Source organism: Alternaria alternata (genome assembly GCF_001642055.1).
Source record: "Alternaria alternata strain SRC1lrK2f unplaced genomic scaffold CC77scaffold_12, whole genome shotgun sequence".
NCBI lineage: Eukaryota > Fungi > Ascomycota > Dothideomycetes > Pleosporales > Pleosporaceae > Alternaria > Alternaria alternata.
In genome coordinates this window covers 1,037,500-1,063,828 of record NW_017306201.1, presented here as the reverse complement: position 1 = coordinate 1,063,828, position 26,329 = coordinate 1,037,500, and the positions used below count along the sequence as shown (strand labels likewise).

Genomic DNA, 26,329 nt, shown 5'->3' with positions numbered 1-26,329 from the left:
CTTTGTGATTTTTCAAGGCATTTGTACTTGCAGCTCATATTACAAATTATAGCTTGACTTTCTATCTTTCCGCCTTCGTCCTTTCCGGTGATAAGTCTAAAGCCGTATCCTGTTGCCGGTTATTAGTATTACTTCTTGAAGAAACGTGATCAGCAAAGTTATGTGTGACTATTCCTGCCAGGGGGTTACTAGTGCGATGACATTGTTGCCGCTTTTAGTTTAGAGGATTTTATTCGGCCCGGAGCACAGTACTTAGAGACCGGACTGCGCTCTTTACACACCGAACACTTCACAGCAAGCAAGATATGCAAGCTATAGAACCATGTCTAAGTCAATGTGGCGGGCACGGTCATCGGGCGCTGAGATTTCTAAGCTCTGCCCTGTGCCACTCCGTGAGAAACTATATAACCAGCGCTACCGTCCTGATCCCTGAGCACTACAGATACAAGCGACCTGGCGAGCAAGATTCTCTCGAGGTTGAAAGCCCAAAGCAACAGGACTCTTTACATTCTTGTTGATACCTCCCGCTTTCTTTGGATCTGCCAATGCAAACATGCCGCGCTACTCTGAGTTACATGCTACAGCTCATGGTCTGGGTGACGCGCGCCCGCAGTACTGAAACACGCAAATCGCAAACATACTGTCTAGCAGACGAGATGGAAGAGTTGCCTGTTTTTCTAGCTTCTTTCAACTTGCTTCAGCTGTACCATCAATGGGACCTTCTCCCACAACGTAAACACTCTCTGCTTAGCTGGCCAGTTATCGCTTTCGGGGTGCAGCGCGATGTCGAAGTTCCAGAAGAACCGAGAAGCTATGAGTCGAAGCTCAGCGTATGCAAGGTTCTTGCCAATGCAGTTTCGTGGGCCAAAAGAGAAGGGCTGGAAAGCTCCTTCCTTATCTGCGCTGAACTGCGGGTCGTACAAGGGATGATCGGGGCTTAGCCATCGCTCAGGCTTGAAGGTGTCTGGCTGAGCGAAGTTGTTGGGGTTGTGGTGAACGGCCCACTGGTGGATCGTGATGAAAGTCTAGAGATATTCGTTAGTTTTTGTTGGTTCAAACATTTGCAATCTTAGATACCAACTGTGCAGGTAGTGAAATCAAGACGGAGCAGTGCGAAGGTAACGGTGGAGTCTAACTTACACCTTGAGCAATGTAGTGGCCGTTGACGTATTCCCCTGGAGAAATGCGCGGGGGTGTCTCTACAACGGGTGGATACATCCGCATAGCCTCCTCGAGACAAGCATTCAGATATTTGAGCTGCCCAGTAGATACCATGGTGATCTCCTCCTCGGTACTGAAAGCTGCTCTGACCTCATCCTGAACATTCTTCAGTGCTTGCGGGTTTGTGGTGATCCAGTAAGTCAAGCCGGAGAGTGCAGTCGCCGTGGTCTCGCTACCAGCTATAATCAAAGCATCTGAATTCCCTAAGATTTCCTCATGACTCATACCCTTCTCATCGTTGTGACGAAGGATGTACGTCATGATGTCTTTCCGGCCATTGGGCGTTGGGCCAAGTGCTATTCTTCGCTCAGTTTTGACTTTACTCATCGCCTTGTGTTCATTTCGCCTTTGAATGTCTTCTTTGGATACTAGTAGTGGAAGAGCCCAACGAAGCAAAGGCATCTTCAGTAGAGCAATCATTCCAGAGCCAGCTCTGATGCCCGCGAAGATCATGGCGATCCATGGATGATAATCACTGTTGTCCAGACAATGGAATGGCTCCCCAAAGACTAGGTCCCCAATGATGTCGAAAGTCGTGAAATTGTACCACTTGAGCATATCAACCGGTTCGTTGTTCGCGGCCTCTTTGCGTAACTGCACAAAGAGCTTGTCAACATACTGCTTGATCAACGCTTCCTGCTCCTTGATGGCAGCATCAGAGAAGGCATGTGCCAGGAGACGGCGTTGGCGTCGGTGGCTCTCTCTATCGGCAGGGAAAAGAGACTGGTTCGACTTGTCTCCAATCTGGTAGAAGTCATGCCAGTGGGAGAATTCAGGTCGCCCACCGCGACTGTGGCCGAAAACTTCAGGCCATCCAATGGTTCCGTTCATTGAAACATGATTTGGCCCTGTACGAACGATGTCGCCATACTTCTCATGAAAGCGGAGAACCTTTTTGGTAAAAAGACCTCTGAACGAGTTCTCGATGGCCAAAGGGAGTCCAGATACGGCATAATGTTTCGGCCCGGGTATCTTGCGAAGAGGGTGAAAGTAAACCCTGTAGATTGCAAGGCCCACTGCGTAGGCCACAGCCTAGGAAAATTATCAGAATGTATTTGCGTGCACCAGACAAAACTACGTACGATTTCAAATAGCAGCAATGTAGCAGCTAATGACTGATGAAGCGACATGGCAACCGCGATTATTGAAGGGATGCAGGATCCTGGTCGTGTTATGAGGCTGCCAACGATGCAACAACTCTGTTTCTCAGACGCAAGACGCGATGTTGATGGTGTGGGTGATGGATGATGGTAAGACTATGTTGCAGCAGAAAGCAACTTAATATATACCAAGTCTCTGCCCTTTGTCTGCTCATCCATGACGTCTATAGATCAACGGTGGCTATATGTCGCTTGCAACGTTTCGTGTTGAGCAGAAGGTGGACCCGATCAGTGACCATGGGGCTCTACGAGTGATCGGGACTTGGCAGAACGCCCGGAACTCGAGCTCACCCGAGCCGCTAGACTTCAACAACGGTCTCTGTCAAAATCTCCGATAGGCACGCTAGTGTCGGATGGCGGTTGCTCCCGCTCCCGTTCTCCTCGGAGCGGACGACGCAACAGTTGATCAGTTAATTTAATCTGTTACCTGTGGTGTCGATGTGAGATCAGTGGGTACATGGTCACTTGGCAGTTGCCTGTGCTATGCATATTGGACCAACTTCACGCATGCTAATTTATCAGTTCACTCCGTCTGTCCAAATTCCTACATGAGTGTAGGTCATCCGTCATTCGCACGGTGGCGTGATTGGGCCTCTCGGTTAGGAGTTGCCGTCTTAGAGATGCACTTCATGCTGGCATCTTGTCTTCGAAAGCACAAACGTCGCCTATTCTGCGCCAAAGTTTCCATTGCAGGGAGTACTGACCGGTTACGCGTGCAGGTTTCATTGACCATGCTCGAGAGAGAAAGTTGCAATGCGCGGAACAACAAGCCCGAACGTACGCGTCACCCAAACCTGCTATCCGTGCCGAGAGCTGCAGTACACCGTTTAGTAGTGCCTCAAGCTCTTCGGACAGGGCAGTTTCGTTCCTGTTGCTAGCGGTCACGATGGGATGTGTGGGAGAGCGGTCGAGAAATCAAGGGGAAGCCTCAGGCGCTGTGCATAACGTGATGTAGCTTTGTGCCATGTGTTCGTCCGGTGGAAAGGCCTATGAGCCCACAAGGGTCCATCTTCGATAACCCGAATCTTGCTATCCCGCCAGAGTTGCTGAACCTGTTTAATCGAGATCTTGCTTGCTCTAAGGTCCACGTTTGAAGGATCGATTGAAATCGACTTTCATATTGCATGTGGGCCTTGGCATGCAAACCTTGAAATCATCGCCCGATCCTGAATCCTTTGCTGGTTTTGTAAACGAACAGCATCTCTTTCGCGGTTTCGTATGTAGGAAGTGGCTGCGGACCGTACCGGTGATCCTGGACTGCTGAAGGTGTGCTCTTGTGCAGAACGGAGATTGCTATGCAGCCATCCGGGCGCACCCACTTGTTAAGAGCTCGGCTCTACCCCGCACTTGATCAGATCAGATCAGATCTTGGCGCCTGCCGAAGTACAGCGCCTCTCCCGCCTCTCCGAGACCACTTCGCCACTCGAGACCATCAAAGCATCAGCTTTCACAAACGACTGATCCCGCAAATGTACGGTAAGCTGGAATACCGATAACTACGTTGCATCTGAAGCACGGATACTAGAGGCTTCCGATGATGTTGCCTCTTTCACGCTATACCCTGCGATGCTGAAAGCTACAATCAATAGCCCTCCATGACAGTAGAGAACTGGCGGGTCACTGCCTCGAGTTGGTCGTCCGCGCTAAAGATTGCAGTGCAAGATCTCTGAAAGTAGGCAGCAGGCAGACTGTCAATGCAAAAGTTTGCAGGAATGCGAACCAAGGCAAACGTAGTTCGCAAAATGTCTCTTACCGATGAGACAGGGGAAATCTTATCAATCGCAGAGGACTGGATTTGTCCTGCTCGCGCCGTGGCGTTCGCCGAGCTTATTACTTTTCTTCTGCCCAATCCCGCTCTGCTGCGCTGGAGACTGTATGTTCTTCGCGACGCTAGAGATTGTACTACAGAGTCGCAGTGGTGTCTGGTAAAGTACCTGCACAGGCGCCAAGACATTCGTGATTACATCGCATGCGTGCGCCGTGCAAGCCAGATGAGCAGTGCGAAAGGTTGTCTGTGGTTCAACTCCTGTTTCCTTACATTGGCGATTGCCTGCTTCTTGGCCGAGGTAGCTGCTATTGTGCGCTGAAGATAGCAGTGCAACTGTTTGCCTCGTCTGGCATTGCCAAAACAGGCTTGCGTGGTTCGCAACGTGTATCTAACCAACGAGGTATAGGATATCATTGTCGGCCAGACCAAACAGGGCTGAGACAGTTAGTCGATGCTGGCTGTTGTATGCCTTCTCTTCGGCGCTGAAGATTGCGGTGCAATATGCACAGTGCGAGCCTTGCGCCCTCCCCATGCTAGGACAAGACTGCGCAGCCTTCCGGGTGGGGTGTATCGCCAGCCGACAAACATTCAGCGGTCATGGAGGCTCACACCTAACTAAGCTTGTCAGTCTTCGCAAGTACAGTCTCGTCCACGCTAGAGATTGCAGTGCAAGTGTGTGCACGGCGCACTACACGATCAACCATTGGCTACTTCACTTTCAGACTTGCTCGTCCGCGCCAGTGCTTGCAGTGCATGCTGAGCTTACCGGAAGATCGCTTGCGACCTGTATTGACCGGTCGACCAGGATTCCTCCCGCGCCCATTCTTATCTTAGTGAAGGCCATTGGCCGATGCCCTCATACCTACAAAAGCTCGATTCGTGATTACCCAGAGAAGGGTAGAAGCTATTGGTCGATGCCTTCATATACTCCCTCTTCTACGCTAAAGATACCAGTGCAAAGGAGTAAATGGGCTGTGCCAACGCCTTCTGTGTATGTTTATCGATAAGACATGTGCGGCCTCCATTGGCTGGAACGATCAGCGCCCCTCCTGTGTCCACTTTCGGTCTCGTAGAGGTTGTTGATTGATGCCCTTGTAGGCCTGTCATTGTACGCGAGAAATCGCAGTGCAAGGCGAGATACCATCTCTTGAACAAAGTCTAGTGGCTGTTGCATCGACGCGCGATCGGTCTACCTTTTTTCCGGTATCAGTAAGCGTGTAGCTACGAGTGTCTCTCCCACGCTAGAAATCGAAGTGAAGCCTGATGAACTACCTTTCGATCTTGAGATTGATAGCTGACGTTTTTGATGGGGCACTATCCTAATATGGTCTGGACTGATATATGGCTTGTAGCAAGGCTCCGCAACGCTGCTGTGCTCGAGTCTTCGAAGTTTCGCTGCATCTTTGGAGTGCTGCCTGATTGCTTGCCTTCCTTACGTGGTCCTTCGTCCACGCTAAAGATTGCAGTGCAAGTGGTGTGGCAGGACCCATCCTCTAGCGTCGCATTGAAAGCCATCACTACGCCACCGCACAGGCGCATGGCTGATTCCAACGACCTGGATGTTCCTCCAATCGACGACTGTTAGTGGATGCACATTCCAGGTCAACATCACGAACCACAGTGCCCACTATAGCAGGGTGCTAGCAGCAATACACGCACGCCTGTGGAACACTATATCGAGAATGGACGAATATCACATGTGAGACGAACGGAAATCTTCTTGTCGAAGAACTATGCTTCCAGTTGAAAACGGCTGCGCCTCAGTTGTCTCGCCAATCGAGGCGCTGTTCAGCGGCGTACTGTCAGCTTTGGTAAGACATGGCGCATCTGACTTGCATATACAGCTCCTCTTCCACGCTAAAGATTGCAGTGCAAATTAGTCCACAGAGCCGCATTCCAGAGAGAAGGATAAAAGCAATCAACCCCACCATCAAACCCCCTCCCATTCCGGTCTACACCGACACCCCCTCCTTCTAACATGCAACACCCCCCTCCTCCCCGCCTCCACCATCCACCCCACCCATTCAATCTCATGTTCCACCACCCCCTTCCATTCCCCCGTCGCCACCCTCTCCTCTCCACTCCCCACCAGCCATCTCTCCAATCTCTCCGCACAAGGAAGTAAAGCCTTCGTGACGCTGTCTTCCGTAGCGTCCGGTTTCTTTTGCTCAAGATACAGCATACGTTCGAGCCGGGTGAGAAGAGAGAGTTGAATGGAGGCGGATTCGGTGTATTTGGAGAGGAGAGCCTGGGCGCGGGCTTTAAGTTGAAGTGTGTCCTCTCGACTTGCGTGGGTACAAGGAAGGTGTCGTTGCGGCCGCGCGAGGTGGAAGGAATCTACATCGCGAAGGACGACGAGGTCGTCGAAAGACGGCGCGTTGGTTGTCGATGAACTGAAGCTTTGGCGGGGCGTTGGCTGTTGTGTCGGCTGTGAGTATTGCACAACATGTTGCGCATCATCTATCCGTGAAACCTCCTCTCCACTGTCCCAATTCAGAAGATACGAGGTATTGCCAAATGACGTTGGCGTAGTTGGCGTATTCGGCTCAGTCGTCTCCTGCCCTTGCTCTTCTTCTGCATCTGGATCCCACTCGCACTCCGTATCCGGGTAGTCATCTGAATCGTACATGAAGGTTTCCGAGTAACTGAAGCCATAGCCTTCCTTCTTCTTCTTGTGCCCCGGTTTGGTCAATACGGGAGCTTTGACCTCCTCCTCTTCGTAGATGGATCTTTGCGACGACGACACATGCTGTACCGGAGATGCCTTTTCAGTGGAGTGAGAACTTGGACTTGAACTGGAGAAGGATTGGTTGGGCCTGGGGGTCATGGAGAGGCCGGAGAAGGATTGGTTGAAGCGAGCCTCATTCTCGGAATGGAGTTGTCGCTCCACATCATCAATGAACGATTGGGAGAAGGAGAACCGAAGTTGGATGTTTTGAGATTGCGATGGCTGATGCGACGGTCTTCCTTGGAGATCACGTGCTGGATTTATGTTGGACTCTGGTAGCACGACTGATGTAGCTCTTTGTTGCATGTTGCCAGTGTTGTTGTGTTGCTATAGCCAGATCAGTCAACTTTGCTCCGTACCATGAAAGAAATGGTACGTACGGGCCCCCGCCATCTTGGTGGCCGCTTGCTCTTCCCTTCGCTTGCGCGACGCTCTTGCAGTTTGGTAGGTTCGGGTGCTGCTAGAAGAGGAAGTGGGTCGATGCTTCGACGCAGAGTGATTTGTCGCTGCTTTGTTGGACCTTCTCTTCGCTGACTATGATCAGATTCGTGATTGTTGGTATTGCGCGCCGACTTACCTTTACAGGCATGGTTTGGACGTGCATGCGCGACTTCGTGTCGGCTGTTTACTATAAGAGATGGTAGTCGCGTGTGTCTTCCTCAAGCGGCGGGCCTCGCGTGTCTTTAAGTGTGGGTATTGCAAAGTAAGAGTGTTGTGTTGATTGTTGATGTGGCGTGCGCCGTGTATACATCCTAGAGTACGCCGATCGCAAGGCGCGTTCGGGTCGCGTGAATGTTGACTAGCGTGGTTAGCGCAAAACACGACTCTCGTCCTATCACCACGGTGATTCTCAGAGTCTTGATACACTTTGCCCCACTCTTGTGTAGTACAACATCACAGCTGCGATTCTCCAATGGTGCGGATGAAACCTTGTCAAACTGCTTTTTGCGCATGCGAATGGCGCGGTTTCTGAAGACTCTCTCGTAGCTCTTTTGCCACAACATGCAATGGCCGTGCTACTTCCCTCCCAGTCTTGACACTCAATCACCCCACACTATCGTAGTACAACATCACGTTTTCGATCGTTGGTCGGCGGCGAATCAAATCTTGTCGCATTGCTTCTGCGCATCGAATGGTATCATTTTGCCAACACTCCTGCATGCATCTTTTGCCACAACTCATGTGGGTAGCGCTACTTCTTGCCCGTCTCTAGCAACTCCACGCCTGTCCTTACAACGCCAATCGCCGCGCCCGTCTGTATGGATTCACTTCCACCTCCACTCAGCCTGTATTCTATATCTGCCAGGCCTGCCATCCACGTCACCATGACCTGGGGTGGAACTTCGTTACTGACCAGCTCCTCACTAATTGCAGTCAGGATATCTGCCAACGCAAGTCCCTTCATGATCTTCAGGTTGTTGACCGTCCTCAAACACTCCGTCATGTCGTTCTTCGATAGCAACGTCTCGATGATGTACTTGATGTCTGAGGGGTGCGGGGCTGCTATGCAGTCGTAGATGGTAGTCTGCGTGATCTGGTCGCGTACGATGGTGCTCGGGTCGGGTACAGGCTTGCCCGGTGTTTGAAGCGGCGTGCTTGATGCGTGGCAGGCCTGCAATACATTCAGTGCGCGCCTCATGTCTCCTTTGCTGAGCGTGACAAGCGAGTCGGTGGCATCTTGTGTGACGTTGACCTTCTCCTCCTCAATGACTTTGTCAACTAAATTCCTGATGTCCTGATCCTTGAGCGGAGAGAACCTGAACCTCGTGCATCGCGATAACAGGGCGGGCGAAAGTTTGTGTGTGTAGTTTGCGATGATGCAGAAGCGTGTGTTGGCGGTGTACTTCTCCATGATGCGGCGCAGGGCCATCTGGGCAGTCGCAGTCATGGCATCTGCCTCGTCCAGGATGATGAGCTTGAATGTCGCAAGCGATGAGTCTCCTGCTTTAGGCGCCGCAGCGAAGATCTGCTTTGTGCTACTGAATGTCTTGATCTGCTCTCGCACGACGTCGATACCTCTGTCATCTGATGCGTTGAGCTCCAAGACCATTTGTCGCATGTTCTTGTTCCCGTATATGCGACGTGCGAGTGCGAGGACGGTCGACGTCTTTCCGGTACCTGGTGGGCCATAAAGGAGGAGATGGGGCAGTCGCTGATAAAGTTAGCGAAGTTTCGTGAAAAGAGAAGCGAATCGTACATTTGAGTCTACGAATTTGTTTATGGTAGCTATTATATCCTTGTGGCCTTCGACGTCATCTAAAGAGTTTGGCCTATACTTCTCTACCCTGTGCATGGTTAGCAGCTGTCTGGAGAGTAGATTCTTCTGGAGTCTCACCATGGCAAAGAGTCCTCAGCCTCAACAGGCAGGTTTGCAGCGCTCCTCTTGCCTTTCTTCTGGTCTCCGCCAAATGTGATAGAGTTGTCTACGGCGGGCGCATCCACGTCCATCTCATCTTCGAAGTCGGACATTGCGATGACTGAACTGGTGCTGCCGGCTGCTTTATTGGATATTGAGGTCGGATTGGGGGAGTACAACTGGCGGATTGGCGGTATGTAGTCTGCTAGCAAGAAAGTTGGGGAGACGCGCCGCGCGCAGAGACGCGTTGATTGGCCGCTTAGTCACCCCCGCCTGGTCAGCCCTACGAGCACACCTCACCAAGCGGAGCTGCCCCGTCACCTCCGCCGAGCTCCAAGACAACAAGAACACCGCCAGACACAACACCACATTGGCAACATCACCCACCATGCCCGTAAGTCACAGATGCATAATCAACACATACGCTTCCAAGTATGCATTCGAGGAGATTAGGCAGCTAACACCCCTCAGGCTTACCACTCTGTCTTCCTCGATGAGCCCAATCAGCAATTGATTGGTACAGCTGCCCCCTCAAGCTTCGCCATGTACAGCACAAACTGACGACCCGCCAGGCAACTTCGCCCTCCTCCCACTCCGCACACGAACCCGTGGCCCTGCCATCACACTGCCAGCCCTGCCCGCCGACGTCACAGAGCTTACCATCGATGCCTCACACGACTCATACGACCCTCTAGACGAGATCCTCGCTCTCTTCCGCGCAAACACATTCTTCCGCAACTTTGAAATCAAGGGACCGGCCGATCGCGTGCTCATCTATGGCATCCTATACGTCAGCGAGGTATTGGGCAAGATCAAGCCGGGCATGAGCCGGAGAGAAGCTGAAAAGGTATGGTATCCTTGAGAAGTCTTGTCAGCAAGGCAGGACGGAAGCTGATCATGCGGACAGGCTGTCATGAACATTGCGCTCGACACCAACTTTGCGATTCCAGGCGACGCTGGATTCCCGTTGAACCAGGCTTTCGAGGCCCCCGCGGACAGGAACGGAGCAGAGGTGCTGCGACAGTACATTATGCAGATGCGACAAGAGCTGGCTACACGGTTACTCAACAGGGTGTACGCGGACGAGACCAACACACCGAGCAAGTGGTGGCTGAGCTACACCAAGAGGAAGTTCATGGGCAAGGCTTTGTAAAAGGGTAGTTGATTAGGTCGCAGCATGAGCCGAAAGGCATGTCCAAGCTCATGAGGATTTTTCAAGTCAAAAGCAATGGTCCAGTTTGCGACAATGGTCGGGTATTCCTGTCTCATTCTTTCCAATGCCTCTTTCCAGTCAAAAGTGTCCTAACCGTATTTCGACGTCTCGTGATACCGCACCATTTTCCAGGGTCTAGCCACGCACTGACGTCATGAGCTGTTGTTCTGCACCACCCGCGTTTGGGCGGGCAGGTAGGCGCAAACGGAGACTTTCTATTTGCTTGGTTGCTCTAGCTCGTGCTACGTCTTTCACATCAAAACCACCACAATCCGACTCTTTATCTCTAATCCTTTTGCTGTCGGCGCATTTAATTCGGCGGTTCTATTACGCGGCTTTTCCTACCATCGCTTTGCATGCCCTGGGTGCCTTCGTTTCTTATTAGCAGTCTAGCCGAATCAACAGATCAGATACCGACGATGCAGGGTACGCCAAGATCGGCATGGGGATTATGGCTAATGCGAAGGCTCACATGTACATAGGTAGTCGAGAAGATGATGGATGGTGCAACGTCTCGGACGAGGCCATACCCAAGGAGGATTCTAAACCGGCTGTCGATCCACAAGATGTTGACGGCACGTCTAACGACAAAGAAGTCGAGAAAGATACATCTAGTACGTCCGATTCTCCATACACATGAAAACACAAAGCACCACGCTATGCGACTGGAGACGCCCACTAACCGCACAGTGCCCACCCTCTTCAGCACCTCTCTACCCCCCTGTGGCCTCCTCCCCCAACTCGCCTACGACAACCTGGTCCACCGCCTCCGCACCCTCTGGCTCTCGCGCTCTCAAGACCCCTCCTCCGTTAACCTCTCCGTCCTCAGCCTCTGCCGCATAGTCCTAGCGGACCTCAAGACCGAAGAAGACCAACCCGTTTCGCAAGCCCTCAACCCCTGGCGCCGCTCCTCCGTCTTCGCATACGAAGTTCGCTGGGCGCGGTATTTTGTCCGGGAAGCGGAGACCATGGATAAGCGACCGAGGATGACGGAGAAGCAAGCCGATAAACAGGATTTCATGGATCGCATGTGAGTTAAATAACATTACTTTTTACTGTTCCGGTGTGTGTGTGTGCGGATTTTTCGCGTTTATAACACGTTGAGGAGGACATGGGAAATTGATCTCTTTGTTGTTGCGCTAATGCGCTTCTTTCTAGGTATCCTATTCCCAAGGAATTGAAGATTGTGGTGGCGAATAGGAAGAATCAGAAGCAAGTGCTCGATCTATGGAAGGAGTGGCATCATGGGAAGAGGGGCACGGTGGAGACGGAGGATCCTGGGCTTGGTGTCGGTGGGGCGAGGGAGGAGGAGGTGGAGGTAGATGGTGTAAAGAAGACGGATGGTGGTGATGAAGATGTAGAAGCTGGGAGTGATGGGAATGAGGATGTGGAAAGGAGCTTTGAGGAGATCATGGAGGGGGCACAGAAATAGTTACGAAAGGTGGATTAGGAATTCCGTGTCTTTCTTATCATGCATCGCGGGAGGTTAGGGGTGCATTTGTCGAAGACGCCGGAGAAACGGTTTGCGTTCGAGAAGTTGTGGTAGATTTGTTTCTTGGTTTTCTTGTCTCAAGCTGGCTGGAAGGTCTCTATTCTATTTGTTCAAATGCATTCAATACCCCAGCTTCCCATCCACTGCATTCATCCTCTCATCCCACGCCAACGACCATTGAGATGTGCTACGTGAATCTGGACAAGACAGCATTTTTCCAATTCTCACTCCTTTTCGTCTTACAATTTATGTCTCTATCTATGTTTCTTACCCTTTGCCTTAGTTTGGGGCGGGGATGAGGGTGAGAGTAGGACGCCAATCTCCTGGTTGGGTGACGGACTCACCTTAACTTGGGCTCACCAGCCTGGTCTCACCCTCCTCACTCCTCAGTGGGGGTATAAAAGCAGGCTGTCCCCACAGCCTCTCCAATTCTCTTCCTACTTCCCAACATCTACCAACAACCGCCTAGCGTCACCTTCGATCAACCTTTTTGTGGCCTGCCTCGCGCATCCGGAATCGCTCTACAGAACACAGCAACAGGTAGTATGTTCCGATTCCCCACCCAATCGTTCCCATGCTAACAGCCTGTTAGATCGTGTGCCTTGTCTCCACGATGCCGATCAAGTGGACCTCGGAGTTGGATGCCATCGTGAGTGCACTTCCAGCTCCCCCGCAATCGCATCAATGGTGTCGCTGTCGCTGATCTAACCTACAGCTTCTCCACGGCGTCTTCGAAGAATGCAACATCTCCTTCAACAAGACCCTTTGTACCAAGATCGCTGAGCGCGTTTCTGCCGCTGGCATGGGTATGTGCATCCCTCACTGTTCCGGTTCCACCTCCCGCCTCCAGCATCGCATCCAGCCGCTCGTCCTCGACCTTCCCCTCTCTTGCTGTTACTATCGCCATTTGCTAAACTAACACACCCACCCAGAATGCACAGCCAAAGCTGTCGAGAACCGCTTGTACTCGTGGAAGAAGAAGAATGTCTCCGGCCAGACCAACCTCAATTCCGCCACCAACACGCCGTCCAAGTCCTCCGCTGCGAACACCCCAAAGTCCACTCCACGTCCCCGCGCCAAGGCCACTCCTCGCAAGAAGAAGCAAGTTTCTGAGGACGTCGACAGCGATGGCCCTTCCGGGCTTGTCGATGATGATGAGGTCTTGAGTCCCACCGCTGCGAGGGGTAAACGTGGTATCAGCGGCGGCGTAAAGAGGGAGGTTGAGTACAAGGAGAGTGATGCGGAAGATGAGGGAGAGGTGGAGGAAGATTATGTTCCAATGGCGAAGAGGGTCAAGGCTGAGCCGGTTGAAAACGACGAGATCTTCTGCGATGACTTGGTTGAAGACGAGGTCTGAGGAGTTTGCTAGGTGCATGTGTCAGTGGTGGGAGGTGGATGATGCTGAGTGCTCAGGTTCGATGAGCGCATTCAAGAACGAGAGTTGTCGTTTGCTGTTTGACGCAGAGTAGCGGCGTGGCTTTGAGTGTTCTGGATGGTGCATGCCTTGAAGGCGACCATATGTAGAGTCTGAGCTCGGATCCTTTGTAAAGAAGAAATCTACGCTGCTGCGAGTACTCAATCAGTCTCGTGATTAGTACTTATACTCAAGATGCACACATCAATGATCAGCGTAAGCCTAAAGACACGACATGAGATTTCACAGCTATTATCATGGTTGAAGTTACCTTGAGTGACAGCTTACTGTGGCCAGGTAACTGAATCCCACTCCTTAGCATCCTTCCTGATCCTAGCATCCACTGTATCAGTTCCAGCACCAACGTATAGAACCTTCGAGTAAACAGACTCGCCCCAGAAGCTGAAAGTAGTGTTGGCAGGTATAAAAACTACATCTCCAACAGAAAGTGTGGTAGTGCCTTCGAAACCACCGACGTCAACGCTGACCAGACCGTCAACAACCTCAAGCGCAGTGTGGCCGGGCAGCGAATATGTAGCAGGCTTAGTTCCTGTGGCGGGTTTCGACAAGGTCATCGTGCCCTCAGTGAAGTTGCCGTCAGACTGCTGGCTCGTGATAAAAGGCTCGACAATGGTGTAAGAGGAATCTTTGTCGCCAGCGAGATACTTTGGTCCGTAACCCTTGGCGATGAAAAATGGTGTTCGAGAATCACTACCGAGCTCATTGCTGCCGGTGTGCCAGATTGCATCCTCCTCAGTAGCACCATTGGCACCAAAGTCCATCGGTGGGCTAAAAGTCAGCTTTGCGTAAACATCGTAGCCCTCGAGTGTTGTGATCAAGCTGGAGTCGCCTCCGGGGTCGGAGAAGTTTCCTTGTGGGAAGGGCGAGTTGGTGTGGGAAGTGTAATTGTCGCTAGCGAGGAAGTAGAAGAGGTCTTCGAAGCCACCAGGCTGGATCACGCCAACAAGCTCGACGAATGGATCAAGCAGCTGGAAAGTGTGGGTTGTATCATGAGGAACGGCACCGTAGTCACCCGGTGTCAGAATCCTTCCTGATGTGGCTTTGTCTTTGCTCGTCCAGAGAGCGTACCGGCCCTTGAGGCAGTAGAAGTTCTCGTAGTGGATCGCATGAGTCTTGATCTGTTAGCATTTGACTAGATTCCATCATTTTATAGAGACATACATGAGGTAATACACCAAGGCTTGTACTAGCTGGGGCAGCGGTACTGATGAGTGTAAAGGCGTAGTCCGAAGAAGGACCGGTAACTGGGAAGCGGTAGACTTGAGACCCAACTCGCACTCCGTCTAGGGAGTATGCACGCACGACATAGGGACGCACATAGTCGGGAACCTTATTGACAATAAGATCCCCGGCTGCTTGCGCTGCACGAGCATGTGAAGTTGAAGGCACGCCCGCAGCGAGACCTACAAGGGTTGCAAAAGCGCCGAGAAGCATAATTGAGGGCGCCGAGTTCGAATCTACGAGTGAGCTGCTGCTGTCGGTTGTGACTTTCGTGACTAGAAGTCAGAAGGATTAAATAACCCCGACATCAAGTCCTTCATCGTATCTCCATGTGGATTGTACAATCTAATCATCGCGACTGTTCCTGGCATGCTGTGGGTACACGTATACGTAACGCGGGTGGGTCAACACAGGGGTGTTCGGCTAAGGGTTGTTCCTTCGATAAACAGATCTCGGCGGTGGTATCGATCGAGACCTGATCCTGGTTCTGTATTTATTTGCTTTGGGTTACATACACCGTTCAGCAACAAAACTACAACGTAGTTAAATTACCCGCACTTGCGTACATCCTCCCGCAGCTTCCTAAAATTGCGTACCTCCCCTACGCGGCTAGCTAGCAACCCGAAAGAGTAATTTCGGAGTCGGCCCGCATCGAAGCTGGTAGTTGAAGGCGGTAGTTCTGCGATGCTATAGTAGTAGACATGAATGTGGTTGTATTGAACGCAACGCTTCATGATTTGTGCATGGCGCCCTCGGAAACATTTCCGAGAGCTTTCCGCGTCTACTCTTCCTGGACTGTCCTCTTCAACTTTATAGTTAAAACATGCCCAAGAACACTAATATGCTCAACCACACATCATGATCGGGTTGACACAGCGCAGCGCGCAGCCACAGATCTCAGTTCGGCAAGTTGCCGCTGCCTCTCGGCACATGTCGACCACCTCCACGCCACGTGTGGCGGTGCTCTACCAGGAACTCGAGCCACCACTGATCAACGGAGTGCGCAAGCCCAAGAAGCCTGGAGGTATGGAGTTGCGAATCTCGCGCGTGGGCATCAAACTATGACTGACAGCCTTACCAAGGATACAGAGATTCTGGAGCGGACATCGCATACGTGCTAAAACATCACTGCGCGATAGATGTCATCACCCCAGTTTCTGCTCCCGATCCTGAAAGAGATGCCGACTGGTGTTTTGGAGATTCAGAACGTGGGATGGCGGACGCGATCGAGAAGGGAGCGACACACTTCTGGGCGAACACCATACTATTCGCGAATCATCCACTGCAAACGTCGCCCAGTCTGACAAGCGTGGCTAAGACATTGAGGGTTGTTGGTCAGCCACCCAAACTGGTCGAACTATACGATGACAAGTCTTTTGTCAACGATCTTCTCCGTGCTCGCGGCGGCTTTACGCTACCGAGCGCCCACGATGTTCACGACGAGCAAGCTCTTGCGGACCTTCTTCGAGTTGATCTAAAATACCCTGTGGTCGCAAAGCCTGTCCGAGGTCGAGGTAGCTATGGCGTCAAGGTATGCCGCTCCCCAGAAGAACTGAACGAGCACTGCCGCGGTTTGTTGAAGGAGGAGACATCCGTGATCATTGAAGACTATCTTGCTGGTCAGGAAGCGACCGTCACCGTCATGCCGCCTTCGCCAGCCACAGGACATGATGACTACTGGGCGATGCCAGTTGTGGAGCGATTCAATCACGCCGAGGGTGTGTTGGCCCCGAGTATCAGGCTGAAGGAATCTCCGCTGACTGTAAATAGGTGTGGCACCGTACAACGGCATAGTTGCTGTTCTTCAGAATTCACGATGTCTATCTGATCGTGAACATGAATCTGACCCACACTATAGTGAGATACAGTCTCAGTGCGTTGAGGTAGCAAAACTACTCCAGTGTACTGCTCCTATGAGGATTGATGCTCGTCGATTCGAAGAGAGTGAATCGTCACCGTTTGCTTTGTTTGATGTGAATTTGAAGCCGGTAAGTCAAAAAAACCCTTCCTTTACTGATATGCTAAGATTTTCTTAGAACATGACAGGTCCTGGTAGACCCGGGAGAGAACAGCAAGCTAGTTTGACGGCATTGGCTGCTGCCGGTCTTGGATGGGATTACCCGACTTTACTTTTGAACATGCTCGAATCGAGTAGTCTTCTGCATGATTTGAGGGGCGCCAAGATGTCGCCAGTTATTGGTGCATGACCATGGTGTGAAACAAACTCGATTACATAATGACAATGCTCTGTTTGGTGCTATCCTTAGCCATTGCATCGAGCAATATATCGATACCAGGTCTCTTGTACTTTCTGTTTTCATCATCCTCCCAAGCAACGTCCAACTCGAGGTATCCAATACGGCGGTAGACTCCGCATGAATTCTCGGTGTTTTCATCAGCTGTTGACGAAAGTAATGTGACAACTAGAGCAAGGATGAGTACATGACGCTTAGAATTATATGTCGTATGGAGCGGGACAACATCATAAACGCTCCCCGTCACGCTGACTTCTTGCATTTCGTCCCAATGAATAGTCGCGTATATGTAATCCAGGTTTCCAATATATGGGGTCTCGATATACTGTTTCTGCAGGTTTGTTGGCAAAGACATACTACACTTGCGAGCAAGAAATTTCAAAGCCCCCCTCTCCACGTTTCCGTACGAATTGTTGGCCTGCGCTAGGGATATGGATGTGCCTTGTAATTGTACTAGACTTTGTGTTGTTTCGTCGAGGTCTGCGTGACGATACCCGACCCCGCCCGGAACTGATGCCCAGCTCCATGATGGCGCCATGGCGAGGTATCTTCTTCTGAGATGCGTTGAACAAGATTTTTCAGACCTCCAAGACAGACATAGCACAAGGTGTTCTTTCCATATGCCTGCGAAGTATGTTGTACCAAACAGCTCTACCTGGACAGACCTCGCGATCGATGATAGTGCAATCAAACGGTCTGCCGGCTGCGTAAAACTTGACTTTGAGTAGAACTCGATGAACGATAGCCATTGCCTACAAGTTAGTAGAGAAGGATTTTGAACATGGTCCCAACGAGTCATTCGCCTGTGATCAGAAAAGTCGTTCACATCATCCGCTTGGCACTCCCAAAAGACCCTCTCTTCTGTGAAGTGTAGAATCCTTCGCGAAAGTAGCCGCTCTTGTGCAACCCAACCGCGTCTATTCAAGCTTGATATGACGACCGACTCCCTGAATGCGTTTCCAGTTGACTTCAAGAATATAGGCTGTGTCTCTCCATCTTCTGTCTGTTGCGGGATGCTGCACGGTGCAGTGTCGTCTGTTCCAACTCTTGACAGAAATCCGTCATTGGGATTGCTGGAGCAAGTAGCAGCAATGTTACAGACCGCATTCTGGTAGACAAGCCACATGCGTGGCCCTTCCGTATTCCAGTCGGCGAAATCCCCATGTGCGCTAGGTTGTATTATGCACATTGCGTCGATCCAGATAAAGCGTATTTCCAGAGCACGTGCGATGATGATGGCATCTTTGAACGTTCGTGGCAGGCCTTCCAATGATGAAATCCGTTCCCCAATCAACTCTGTCCTTAGCATACAATCGGGTGGTGCCTCTCCCCAGCGATATGTCAAGGTACAGTAATGAGACAGCTGATCGACTGTGGCGCGGCCCGTGTTGATCCATGTTTTCACGTCCAGCGTGAGGACGTAATCACCATCAGAAAGGTCAAGGAGGCGGCATGGAAGTGTATCCGCTTTGGTTGATATTCCCGTTTTGGCACGCCCACAATTACGGTGCCCATCGTTGTCGTCGAGCACACAGGATTTGAAAAGCTCACAGGAATGCAGGACTGGGTCATAAGGAGCGCCAAGAGGTTGAGATGGTGCGTGAACATCGACGAACGTCAGAGGGACGTAGTCAGAAGGTCCCAAAGAATAATTCATATCCATAGACTGGGTATCACCCCAGTGAAATTGATTAAGAGCAATCTTGTGATGACAGTCTCGAAGCACAATCGCGGGTCTACTACCAAGACGTAGAAGGTTTGTGGTGGATGCCTTCTCTGAGAATTTCCTGATAAACGAGCATAGATCACAACCAGTCTCGGAGAGTCTGATCAGTTCGGGGCCTGATGACCATGTGCGAATCGATGTTCTACGACACCACTCTGATCGTTCTTTTGATACCACGACTTTGCTACAATCAGAACACCGAGGCATTGCGAAGATTGCGTGAGGGATGTGGTTTGATAGAGCTGGTCCAAACTGATGCAGACGTGTCTTTTGGTGTACTTTAGGTCGAGGTTCGTATGCCAACGGCCATTCGTTTTGTGCTTCGGTGAACGGTAAGACAACAAATCCGATAACTCAAGTGTTTCAAAAGACTAATGATCGGAGGGCAGAGATCGTAAGGAGGCAGGCTTGCAGGTGTAGATATGCGTACTCGCCCCCGGAACGTGATGTATAGCGCGAGGAGCAGAGGCCGACGGCAACCAATCAGTGACGGACTACAGCAAATCCGCGTAGCAAATCTGCGAATTCAAGATGACAGATGTAGGATAGAAGCCGGAGATTTCGCAGGGAGGAGGGAAAACCAAAGCTAGCAGAAGACGAGAAGGAAAGAGGTGAGCATTCTGCGGGGTAGGCCACCAGGCTGAATTTGCCAAGCCTTCTTCGCTGCGCCTCCACCGTCAACCGCCCAATCACGTGTACCAGCCAATCGCAAACAAGTTGGGAAGAACCTACGCTACTGATATCGATGAAGAAGTACGGTTGAGCCACAGGATGATGTGGTTCACAAGTAGTACGTTGTGCCTCTACGGAACCTCGAAATGCGCAAGAGACATACATACGCTAATCCCCTATCTTCCCACCCTACAATACTTCTTCCACTTTCTTGACTATTTTCTCTTAGACATCATGTATACTGTCGTGACTACCCCTCTCGCACCGGACCATGAAACATACTCGTCGTTAAGAACCATATTTCCCACCTACCCATTAGAAAGCGCGACCTTCGGCCACAACCATGTTACACGCATCTTCAACGCCATCGAACATCATCTAATCATCTTTATTTCACTACGCACTACGACTATCTAATGCTATCCTATGCTACCTAATCGTATACTGGTATCTATAATCACACAGGCACCACCACATTCCTACTCGACAATGCTACGCTCCTCTCTCTCTCTCCACCCAAAACCTCCTCTCATCGCACAACGCCGTGAAAATGCCGAAAAAAGATACGCTCTACAAAGAGGTCGTGATAAGTGAACCACAAAAACCACGCCATTCCCCTCCCCAACTTTGAAAGATAAAACGCCTTCATTGCCCTCCACCCCAGAAAAAAAACAGTACCATCTTGGAACAGGTAACCTTGAAATCTCCAATCATTCAAACTGGCCACCACAGCAAGCAATCCTCCGGCCTACGATAAAGCGAGCATTCCTACCGCCTACGATAAATATCGTTATTGTCTCTCTCTCTTTCTCTTCCACCCCCACCACCACCACCATCCCTCCTCCCATCCCCCCTCCTCTCCGGACTCCTACTCCTCGTCCTCCCATCCCTCCTCTCCCTCTCCCTAGCCGCAAACCCCCTCCCGGGACCATCCGGCCTCTCTCTATACGCGCCACGATTCCGCTGCTGCTGCTGATGATGATGAGGATCCGTATATCCACCACCTTCACGCGAGTTACCCGAGTCCCTCGAACCCCGTCTCGCATTCCTATCATCAGGTTCCCTACTGCGCCGTGGCGGGCCTTCGGCGCCATAACTAGGGATATACGTATCGCCGCCATTGGCATTCGCAGCAATAGCAGCAGCACCAGCGGATTGATGAGGGGGTCCTCGTCTCCTGTCCACGCCATCAGGTCCATATCTCGGGACAGGAGGAAGCGGATGTCTGCCATCTGCCGGCGGCGCGGGTAATCCATTATGTCCTCTCTCCGCACCATTGCCCCAATTTGGTCGTCTGTCGCCACCCGGTGGTGGCGGCGGGGGTCTGTGTTCGTAGTTCCTTCTATCGTAGCCACCTCTTGGTCCTCTGTTGTCGACGCCTGGTGGCCCGCGGTCCTGCGGCCCGCCATTGTATCGTCTATCGCCGTTTTGTTGCCAGGACTGCGGGGGTGGCCCTTGGCCTGTCCACTCGCCGTTTGGTCCGCCACCTACGGTGCCGCCTTGGGGTGCGGGTGGGAGTGCTTGTTTCTGGCCGCGCGCATTCCGTCGGTCGAGTTCGTGCGAGTCTGCAAAGTGCGGAATGTCTTCTTCGCGCATGGGGAGCGGGGATTCGCGGAAGTAAGGGTGGTCGATTGCGTCGATGGCGTTGATTCTCTTGCGCCAGTCGAGGCGCATGAGGTCTTTTATTAGGGAGAGGCCGACAGGCGAGAGTTCGCGGAATCGCTGGGCAATGTTGCCGGTGCTGGGGGCGAAGGCGCGGATGGGGTCTGCGCCGGGGAGTTCGTGCCAGCCGGGCATGCTCGTATCGTTTGGGGAGCCGACGAGCTCGAAGATGATTTGCGCTTGGTGGATGTCGCTCTGGCCGGCGAGGATGGGCTTGCGCTTGAACATCTCGCCAAAGACGCAGCCTGCGCCCCACATGTCGATGGCTGGGGTGTATTTCCTCAGCTGCAGGAGGAGCTCTGGTGGCCGGTACCATCTGGTAACGACCAGTGTAGTGTACTCGCGCTTGGCTTCGCCATTGCCCCTGCCCCGTTGCGGCACCGCTTCGTCGTAGTGGCGCGCGAGACCGAAATCTGCTATCTGTAGCCGTCCGCGGTTGTTGATGAGAAGGTTGGCGGCCTTCATGTCTCGATGTAGGATGTGGTTGTCGTGGAGATATCGCAGGCCCTTGAACAGTTGCAGCATGTAGCACTTGATCTGCGCTTCTTGAAACCGGACTTCGGGGTTATCGAGCAAGCCTGACAGGTCGTGGTCCATGTAAGGCGTCACCATGTATAAGATGGCGCGTTTCCGGCCCTCAGCCTTGGGTCGCTCCACGGCCATCTCCTCGAGCTTTAGGACGTTTTCGTGCGACAGCATCTTCAGCAGCTTGATTTCTCGCAGCGCTGTGATGGGAAAGCCGTCCTTTTCGTTGTGCATCAAAATCTTCTTGAGCGCAAAGATGCTGCCAGTGGCCTTTTGCCTCGCCATGTGGACTTCACCAAAAGTACCCTCTCCGAGTTTCTTCATCATTTCATAGTCGGCGATTTTGCTGCATCCCTTGAAGCGCCGCTGCAGGGTGCGCGATGGCGTTGCGCCCGCTGAGTTGGCCATACCGGCGATGGCGGTGACTAGTGTTGGTGATGGAGGCTTCGCCGTTACGCTTCGTCGTCGCTGCTAAGTGGTCCGCGGAGCAGTTGTCCGCAGGAAGTCGCGTTGTCGCTATGTTTCGAGTCGGGCGATGAGATACAACCAAGGATGTGTGGTCGCGATGGCGTGCGCTGCCATGGATAGAGAATGGGAAAGCAGAGGCTATTGCGCAGACATGATAGTAGATGTTGGAATGTTCGCAGATGAAGGAGCAAAGAACGCGATCCGCAGTCGTGATGCCAGCCTTGGCGCCGAAGCGCTAGCGTAGCTTCCGATCGACCTTAACCACACCTCACTCACCAAAGACGTCAACCGGCCATTGCACGACACAGCTTGCAGGTTCGACGCCCCGCCCATTCAATGCAGACATGCCGCGATGCTGACACATCCCCAGGCTCACAAACACCATGCAACCCACACTGGCCCGCATGGGCCCGCCCAAATATGCGCAGATGCCGAACCACCCCATCCACATCCACCCGGTCCGACCGCTGTACCGATTCATGGCTACCGGCCTCGGCGCCTCCATGTGGTTCTTCGTACGTGGTATCGATAGACGCGGAGACGCACGGCGCTAACAATGACAGTTGATGTACCGCGCGAAGAAGGACGGACCAGCGCTTCTGGGCTGGAAGCACCCGTGGGACCACTGAGCTCTCGACGAGCAAGATGGAGGAGCTTGGGAAGCTATGGATATATTGAAAAATATACTGTAACCATGGCGGGTGTATATACCAAGGAATGCGAACAACGGGCTCAAACCGATGACTGCAATATCCGCCCAGACAGCGCCAAGAACTCTGAACTCCAGAAGAACATCATACCGTCTGTCCATCTCCCGATCCCGCGACTACCACACTGCCTGGCATCATTCGATACCGCGGCTTCTTGCCAAGTCCTGAAATCATCGAATCGCACCAAAGTTCCTTCACAACAATTGTGACTCAGCGCGACATGTGATGAGAATGAGATTAGATATTACTCAGCCTATCTATACACCATTCAGCCATCCCCCTGACGACTCATTCTTCCCATCCCTCTCCCCATCCAAGCTTTTCCCGCTTATTCAGGCTTCTCAAATAGATAGTGACTAACACCCCACGTGTCACCCCCATCCCACCTAAACAGCTCACTACAAGCCAGATAAAACACCTGCCACCTGTTCCACCACGTCAACGCACCATCTTTGCCATACGTCTCCTCCAACCCCTTCCAAATACTCTCCTTGTTGCTCAGCATAGTCGTCAACCAATCCTCACACGTCTTACTATAATGCATACCGCTAACCCACCACTGCCTCTTAATCCTAAGATCATCTTGAAAGAAGAGGAGCAAATCAGCACTCGGCATCGTGCCGCCCGTGAAGAAGTGCTCCGTCATCCACCCGCCTTCAAAATCATACGGCGTGTCCTTGTGCGCAAAAATATGCACAAACAACTTGCCGCCTGGTTTGAGAGCGCGGCTGACCTTGGCCATGAGCAGCGAGTAGTTCTTCATGTGCTCAAAGAGCTCAATGGAAAGGACGCGGTCGTAATTTTCCGGCTCGAATTCGTGGTCCACGACGTCGCCAGTCACGATGCGGAGGTTCTTGAAGCCTTTTGCCGTGGCGACGGAGTCAATGTGCTGTTTTTGCGTGCGCGAGTTGGAGAAGCCGGTTATGGAGCTGTTGGGGAAGATTTCGGCGAGGTAGAGGGACAGGGAGCCCCAGCCGCAGCTAGGATAGCTGTCAGTTTTCTACATTTCTTCAGAGAAAAGAGAAGTTGGTTTCGCATGCTAGGTGGAATGTGGTGAACACGTGACATGTCCCATACCACCCATATCCGACACACAACGAAAGATGAATCTGGATCCACAAAGAATCCAAAAAAAAAAGAGAGAACCACTTACCCCAAATCCAACACCGTCATCCCATCCTTCAGCCCCGCCCTCTTAACATACAACTCCATCATCCTCACCTCCGCCTCCCCCAGCGTCTCCCCACCTTTCTCATACAAACAAGCCGAATACTTCATCCTCGGCCCCAACATACCCTTTAAAACCTGCGTGCCGACTTCATAATGCTGGTCATTTGCTTTCGCCGTCTCAATCGCAATGGGCCGTTGGCGCAGCAACTCCACGTACTTCATTTTCGACTCGTAGCCCGCTTCCAGCGAGGTCGTGGCAATGGAGGAGAGGCGGTCGGCTAGCTGGCGCCGGATGCCTAGGCGGATGGCGGCATGTGGCAGGTAGCCGTTGTCGATGAGGGGGTTGATTATGCCATCTGAATTGACGAGGTCTGTTTAAAGCGTGTTAGGGTCGCACGATGTGCTTACGTTGGTGGATCGTGGTACTTGAGATGTAGTTCATGGTGGGCGCAAGTTTGGTCGCGACAGCAGCCCTTTGCTATTTTTTTGTTGCAAAGTCGGGTCTTGATGGAGATGGCAAAGGGGAATTTAGTCAGGGCAGCTACAAAACACGTATTTGAAAGCTATCGCGGCTTTTAGGCCCATGTTACTTCCGGCTTCTCGCGCTTCAGAAGGCGTTTCGTTGTAAGCCTAATGCGGATTAGTGCTGGCGTATGATGACGTAGACGATCTCACTGAATAGTAACAACGGTAAGCACTTTATCATGACGACAAGTAGCCTTTAACATTAAACACGATGATATTTGCGAAGGCTGGGTTGAACATAGGGCGTGTAGCATTTACAAAAACCAATCAGACGATGCGCGCGTGCTGCGACGGGAGATCGACGCACTAAACGACTGCGGGAAGCGCATGGTGAGCATGCCGCGCTATATTACCCCATTCAAGGTTCAAGTGGCTGCGTGCTTGGTTTGCTGGTATATGCGACGTTGCTGGTGGGCTAGTATTGCTTCGATGTCAGGCATGATGCTAGGCGCGCGCATCGATTGGTGAGCAGATGCAGTAGCCGCATTTCGACGGTAATTACCAAAAAATAGTATACAAAAGCGCGTTATGCAATGCACCGTGAAGATAGACATGTAGTCGACCTGCTAACCGGGCTCATAAATCCTAGCGGATTGAACATGGCATAACTTCCAAGTCGGCCCAACAACGCCATACATCTCGTACACTCTTGCATCATTGCTTCCTCAAAAACACCGACCATCTCGCATCGCTAGAAGGGAGTGGGGTGTATGCCTCATCCTTCTTACCCCCATCTTTTACAGGAACGAACTCAGGCTGTTCATTTTGTTTGGCCGTTTCGTGGTCCAGTCTCGCCTTGCGGTGAAGTATCGATACTCTTTTATAAAGTAAGAACCCGATAAAGAACAATAGCACCACGCCGATGCCTGCTCCCACGGCTATACCTGCTTTAACCCCAGTACTGAGGCCAGATCTCGAAGGACGATCTGCTTGCTCTGCATTCGATTTTGGATCCGCTGTCGCTGAGACGAGCTGGCTGCGATCTGGCGGTACTGCTGTTCCGCTGTGAGATCCCGGTATCGTCCCCGCCGTCGTCGTGACAGAAGGCGCAAACGTATTACTCGGCAACAACGCCTCAGCAAGCTCCGACGCATACCCTGTGTCAAACTTCTCAAGATCCGACTCCTGCCAGTAAACGAGTATCGCGTTCATCTGCGCGACACCTGTACTAATCACGGTAGAATTATTCCTCGAGTCCGAATCGCTGGTTACAAAGAACCAAACGCTGCCGTCAGAGGTGGTTTCGCCGCCGACTTGTTCTGGATTGTATGCAGTGAGTGGCGTGGTGAAGCTGGACATGCACGCTCCCAAGGATGATATAAACCCTCTGTCAGGATATCATGGTCAGCAAGAGTATTTGTAAAGTTTTCTTGCCCTTCGGGGCTAACTAGACAGGTCTTAATCAAGGTAAAACATACTCTTTGCAACAATCCGCTCCCCATGCGCGAACACCACCGGTGGTCCAAGTTGGTGTTCTATACTCTGTCAAGTCGATCATGGTGAACCCGGGCAGGCAAGTCCCTGGACTATGGATAGCTTGTCCACCGGGGAGTTGACAAGTCGACGGCATTGAAAGCGTAAGTCTCGGAACAACATCGCTAGGTTGTGACAAGACATTCCCGGCCCGCCAGTTATCAGTACAGTGAGGAGCGAACGTGAACGGGGTTGTGAGGGCCGACCAGACATTGTGCGTTGGGTAGAATTTGTTCGAACCGAGGACCATGATGTTATGTTGGACGTTCGAGATGCCCGCCATGGTGAGTAGGTCGTAGCGGCGGGAGAGATCGAAATAAGGCTTTCATGGTGTTGATCTGGGAGGCGACATCTCAAGTATGGGTACTGTTTCCAGACCCAGGTAGATCAGACGCGACGCGTCGGTTCCGGCACGCTCTAAATCTGTCACCGACATTAGCGGTTGTTGTCGCATTCGCAAGGACGACTGTGCCGTATATACGCAAGGGATACACGTCGCCGAAGATACCAATCGTTGGTCGCCGAGCTGAGTTCCCTACAGTGCCACAA

The 26,329-nt window shown here is 52.0% G+C and overlaps 14 protein-coding genes across 14 annotated transcripts; 6 read left to right on the top strand and 8 right to left on the bottom strand.

Moving 5' to 3' along the window:
- Positions 1 to 597: 597 nt before the first annotated feature.
- On the bottom strand, positions 598 to 2,640 carry CC77DRAFT_148598 (cytochrome P450 3A17). The gene is made up of 3 exons (XM_018530295.1): positions 2,304 to 2,640; positions 1,141 to 2,253; positions 598 to 1,025 (listed from the first exon to the last, which is right to left on the bottom strand). Exons 1-3 carry the CDS (start codon positions 2,349 to 2,351, stop codon positions 678 to 680), a joined length of 1,509 nt encoding a protein of 502 aa, XP_018385417.1. The 5' UTR covers positions 2,352 to 2,640; the 3' UTR covers positions 598 to 677.
- Positions 2,641 to 3,625: 985 nt separating this feature from the next.
- Positions 3,626 to 4,507, top strand: CC77DRAFT_148667 (hypothetical protein). The gene is made up of 2 exons (XM_018530296.1): positions 3,626 to 3,852; positions 4,038 to 4,507. Exon 2 carries the CDS (start codon positions 4,076 to 4,078, stop codon positions 4,466 to 4,468), a length of 393 nt encoding a protein of 130 aa, XP_018385416.1. The 5' UTR covers positions 3,626 to 3,852; positions 4,038 to 4,075; the 3' UTR covers positions 4,469 to 4,507.
- Positions 4,508 to 5,635: 1,128 nt separating this feature from the next.
- On the bottom strand, positions 5,636 to 7,774 carry CC77DRAFT_1041285 (hypothetical protein). Its single transcript, XM_018527236.1, has 3 exons — positions 7,455 to 7,774; positions 7,258 to 7,407; positions 5,636 to 7,204 (listed from the first exon to the last, which is right to left on the bottom strand). Exons 1-3 carry the CDS (start codon positions 7,479 to 7,481, stop codon positions 6,080 to 6,082), a joined length of 1,302 nt encoding a protein of 433 aa, XP_018385415.1. The 5' UTR covers positions 7,482 to 7,774; the 3' UTR covers positions 5,636 to 6,079.
- A 6-nt stretch (positions 7,775 to 7,780) lies between these two features.
- Positions 7,781 to 9,441, bottom strand: CC77DRAFT_965015 (P-loop containing nucleoside triphosphate hydrolase protein). Its single transcript, XM_018535705.1, has 3 exons — positions 9,213 to 9,441; positions 9,075 to 9,162; positions 7,781 to 9,029 (listed from the first exon to the last, which is right to left on the bottom strand). The coding sequence occupies exons 1-3, from the start codon at positions 9,344 to 9,346 to the stop codon at positions 8,070 to 8,072; spliced, it is 1,182 nt and encodes a 393-aa protein (XP_018385414.1). The 5' UTR covers positions 9,347 to 9,441; the 3' UTR covers positions 7,781 to 8,069.
- A 180-nt stretch (positions 9,442 to 9,621) lies between these two features.
- CC77DRAFT_1062316 (ARP2/3 complex, 21 kDa p21-Arc subunit) lies at positions 9,622 to 10,386 on the top strand (the record flags this gene model as incomplete). The annotated part of the gene is made up of 4 exons (XM_018528508.1): positions 9,622 to 9,627; positions 9,705 to 9,750; positions 9,806 to 10,080; positions 10,141 to 10,386. The coding sequence occupies 4 exons, from the start codon at positions 9,622 to 9,624 to the stop codon at positions 10,384 to 10,386; spliced, it is 573 nt and encodes a 190-aa protein (XP_018385413.1).
- A 737-nt stretch (positions 10,387 to 11,123) lies between these two features.
- Positions 11,124 to 11,704, top strand: CC77DRAFT_903421 (hypothetical protein; the record flags this gene model as incomplete). The annotated part of the gene is made up of 2 exons (XM_018533602.1): positions 11,124 to 11,476; positions 11,605 to 11,704. Coding segments are annotated over 2 exons (453 nt in total), but the record flags the coding sequence as incomplete, so codon positions are not given.
- Positions 11,705 to 12,551: 847 nt separating this feature from the next.
- CC77DRAFT_1041282 (hypothetical protein) lies at positions 12,552 to 13,478 on the top strand (the record flags this gene model as incomplete). The annotated part of the gene is made up of 3 exons (XM_018527235.1): positions 12,552 to 12,587; positions 12,654 to 12,744; positions 12,871 to 13,478. The coding sequence occupies 3 exons, from the start codon at positions 12,552 to 12,554 to the stop codon at positions 13,293 to 13,295; spliced, it is 552 nt and encodes a 183-aa protein (XP_018385411.1). The 3' UTR covers positions 13,296 to 13,478.
- A 103-nt stretch (positions 13,479 to 13,581) lies between these two features.
- Positions 13,582 to 14,916, bottom strand: CC77DRAFT_965006 (RmlC-like cupin). Its single transcript, XM_018535704.1, has 2 exons — positions 14,535 to 14,916; positions 13,582 to 14,485 (listed from the first exon to the last, which is right to left on the bottom strand). The coding sequence occupies exons 1-2, from the start codon at positions 14,805 to 14,807 to the stop codon at positions 13,637 to 13,639; spliced, it is 1,122 nt and encodes a 373-aa protein (XP_018385410.1). The 5' UTR covers positions 14,808 to 14,916; the 3' UTR covers positions 13,582 to 13,636.
- A 608-nt stretch (positions 14,917 to 15,524) lies between these two features.
- CC77DRAFT_937533 (glutathione synthetase ATP-binding domain-like protein) lies at positions 15,525 to 16,801 on the top strand (the record flags this gene model as incomplete). The annotated part of the gene is made up of 4 exons (XM_018534557.1): positions 15,525 to 15,618; positions 15,677 to 16,312; positions 16,365 to 16,582; positions 16,631 to 16,801. The coding sequence occupies 4 exons, from the start codon at positions 15,525 to 15,527 to the stop codon at positions 16,799 to 16,801; spliced, it is 1,119 nt and encodes a 372-aa protein (XP_018385409.1).
- A 532-nt stretch (positions 16,802 to 17,333) lies between these two features.
- On the bottom strand, positions 17,334 to 18,203 carry CC77DRAFT_898032 (HET-domain-containing protein; the record flags this gene model as incomplete). Its single annotated transcript, XM_018533552.1, has 1 exon — positions 17,334 to 18,203. A coding segment is annotated over one exon (870 nt), but the record flags the coding sequence as incomplete, so codon positions are not given.
- A 1,416-nt stretch (positions 18,204 to 19,619) lies between these two features.
- CC77DRAFT_1021314 (Pkinase-domain-containing protein) lies at positions 19,620 to 22,082 on the bottom strand. The gene has a single exon (XM_018525240.1). The coding sequence runs from the start codon at positions 21,840 to 21,842 to the stop codon at positions 20,016 to 20,018; it is 1,827 nt and encodes a 608-aa protein (XP_018385407.1). The 5' UTR covers positions 21,843 to 22,082; the 3' UTR covers positions 19,620 to 20,015.
- Positions 22,083 to 22,285: 203 nt separating this feature from the next.
- Positions 22,286 to 22,531, top strand: CC77DRAFT_937808 (hypothetical protein; the record flags this gene model as incomplete). Its single annotated transcript, XM_018534571.1, has 2 exons — positions 22,286 to 22,417; positions 22,466 to 22,531. 2 exons carry the CDS (start codon positions 22,286 to 22,288, stop codon positions 22,529 to 22,531), a joined length of 198 nt encoding a protein of 65 aa, XP_018385406.1.
- Positions 22,532 to 22,834: 303 nt separating this feature from the next.
- Positions 22,835 to 24,282, bottom strand: CC77DRAFT_1021313 (SAM-dependent methyltransferase). Its single transcript, XM_018525239.1, has 3 exons — positions 24,209 to 24,282; positions 23,766 to 24,153; positions 22,835 to 23,592 (listed from the first exon to the last, which is right to left on the bottom strand). The coding sequence occupies exons 1-3, from the start codon at positions 24,222 to 24,224 to the stop codon at positions 22,941 to 22,943; spliced, it is 1,056 nt and encodes a 351-aa protein (XP_018385405.1). The 5' UTR covers positions 24,225 to 24,282; the 3' UTR covers positions 22,835 to 22,940.
- A 679-nt stretch (positions 24,283 to 24,961) lies between these two features.
- CC77DRAFT_1050943 (hypothetical protein) lies at positions 24,962 to 26,063 on the bottom strand (the record flags this gene model as incomplete). The annotated part of the gene is made up of 2 exons (XM_018527643.1): positions 24,962 to 25,634; positions 25,726 to 26,063. 2 exons carry the CDS (start codon positions 26,061 to 26,063, stop codon positions 24,962 to 24,964), a joined length of 1,011 nt encoding a protein of 336 aa, XP_018385404.1.
- Between the last annotated feature and the right edge of the window lie 266 nt (positions 26,064 to 26,329).

What these genes read in the sequence shown, in the direction of transcription:
- CC77DRAFT_148598 (XM_018530295.1), bottom strand. Translation starts at nt 2,351, where the DNA reads ATGTCGCTTCATCAGTCATTAGCTGCTACATTGCTGCTATTTGAAATC. An exon ending in CATTGCTGCTATTTGAAATC is followed by an intron (nt 2,254 to 2,303) that starts GTACGTAGTTTT and finishes TAATTTTCCTAG; the next exon opens with GCTGTGGCCTACGCAGTGGG. An exon ending in GCCACTACATTGCTCAAGGT is followed by an intron (nt 1,026 to 1,140) that starts GTAAGTTAGACT and finishes GAATATCTCTAG; the next exon opens with ACTTTCATCACGATCCACCA.
- CC77DRAFT_1021313 (XM_018525239.1), bottom strand. An exon ending in ATGACGGTGTTGGATTTGGG is followed by an intron (nt 23,593 to 23,765) that starts GTAAGTGGTTCT and finishes CAGCTATCCTAG; the next exon opens with CTGCGGCTGGGGCTCCCTGT.
- CC77DRAFT_148667 (XM_018530296.1), top strand. Translation starts at nt 4,076, where the DNA reads ATGCAAAAGTTTGCAGGAATGCGAACCAAGGCAAACGTAGTTCGCAAA.
- CC77DRAFT_1021314 (XM_018525240.1), bottom strand. Translation starts at nt 21,842, where the DNA reads ATGGCCAACTCAGCGGGCGCAACGCCATCGCGCACCCTGCAGCGGCGC.
- CC77DRAFT_1041285 (XM_018527236.1), bottom strand. Translation starts at nt 7,481, where the DNA reads ATGCACGTCCAAACCATGCCTGTAAAG. An exon ending in TCCAAACCATGCCTGTAAAG is followed by an intron (nt 7,408 to 7,454) that starts GTAAGTCGGCGC and finishes GATCATAGTCAG; the next exon opens with CGAAGAGAAGGTCCAACAAA. An exon ending in CACCAAGATGGCGGGGGCCC is followed by an intron (nt 7,205 to 7,257) that starts GTACGTACCATT and finishes ATCTGGCTATAG; the next exon opens with CAACACAACAACACTGGCAA.
- CC77DRAFT_965006 (XM_018535704.1), bottom strand. Translation starts at nt 14,807, where the DNA reads ATGCTTCTCGGCGCTTTTGCAACCCTTGTAGGTCTCGCTGCGGGCGTG. An exon ending in GCCTTGGTGTATTACCTCAT is followed by an intron (nt 14,486 to 14,534) that starts GTATGTCTCTAT and finishes TAACAGATCAAG; the next exon opens with ACTCATGCGATCCACTACGA.
- CC77DRAFT_965015 (XM_018535705.1), bottom strand. Translation starts at nt 9,346, where the DNA reads ATGTCCGACTTCGAAGATGAGATGGACGTGGATGCGCCCGCCGTAGAC. An exon ending in GCTGAGGACTCTTTGCCATG is followed by an intron (nt 9,163 to 9,212) that starts GTGAGACTCCAG and finishes AACCATGCACAG; the next exon opens with GGTAGAGAAGTATAGGCCAA. An exon ending in ACAAATTCGTAGACTCAAAT is followed by an intron (nt 9,030 to 9,074) that starts GTACGATTCGCT and finishes TAACTTTATCAG; the next exon opens with CGACTGCCCCATCTCCTCCT.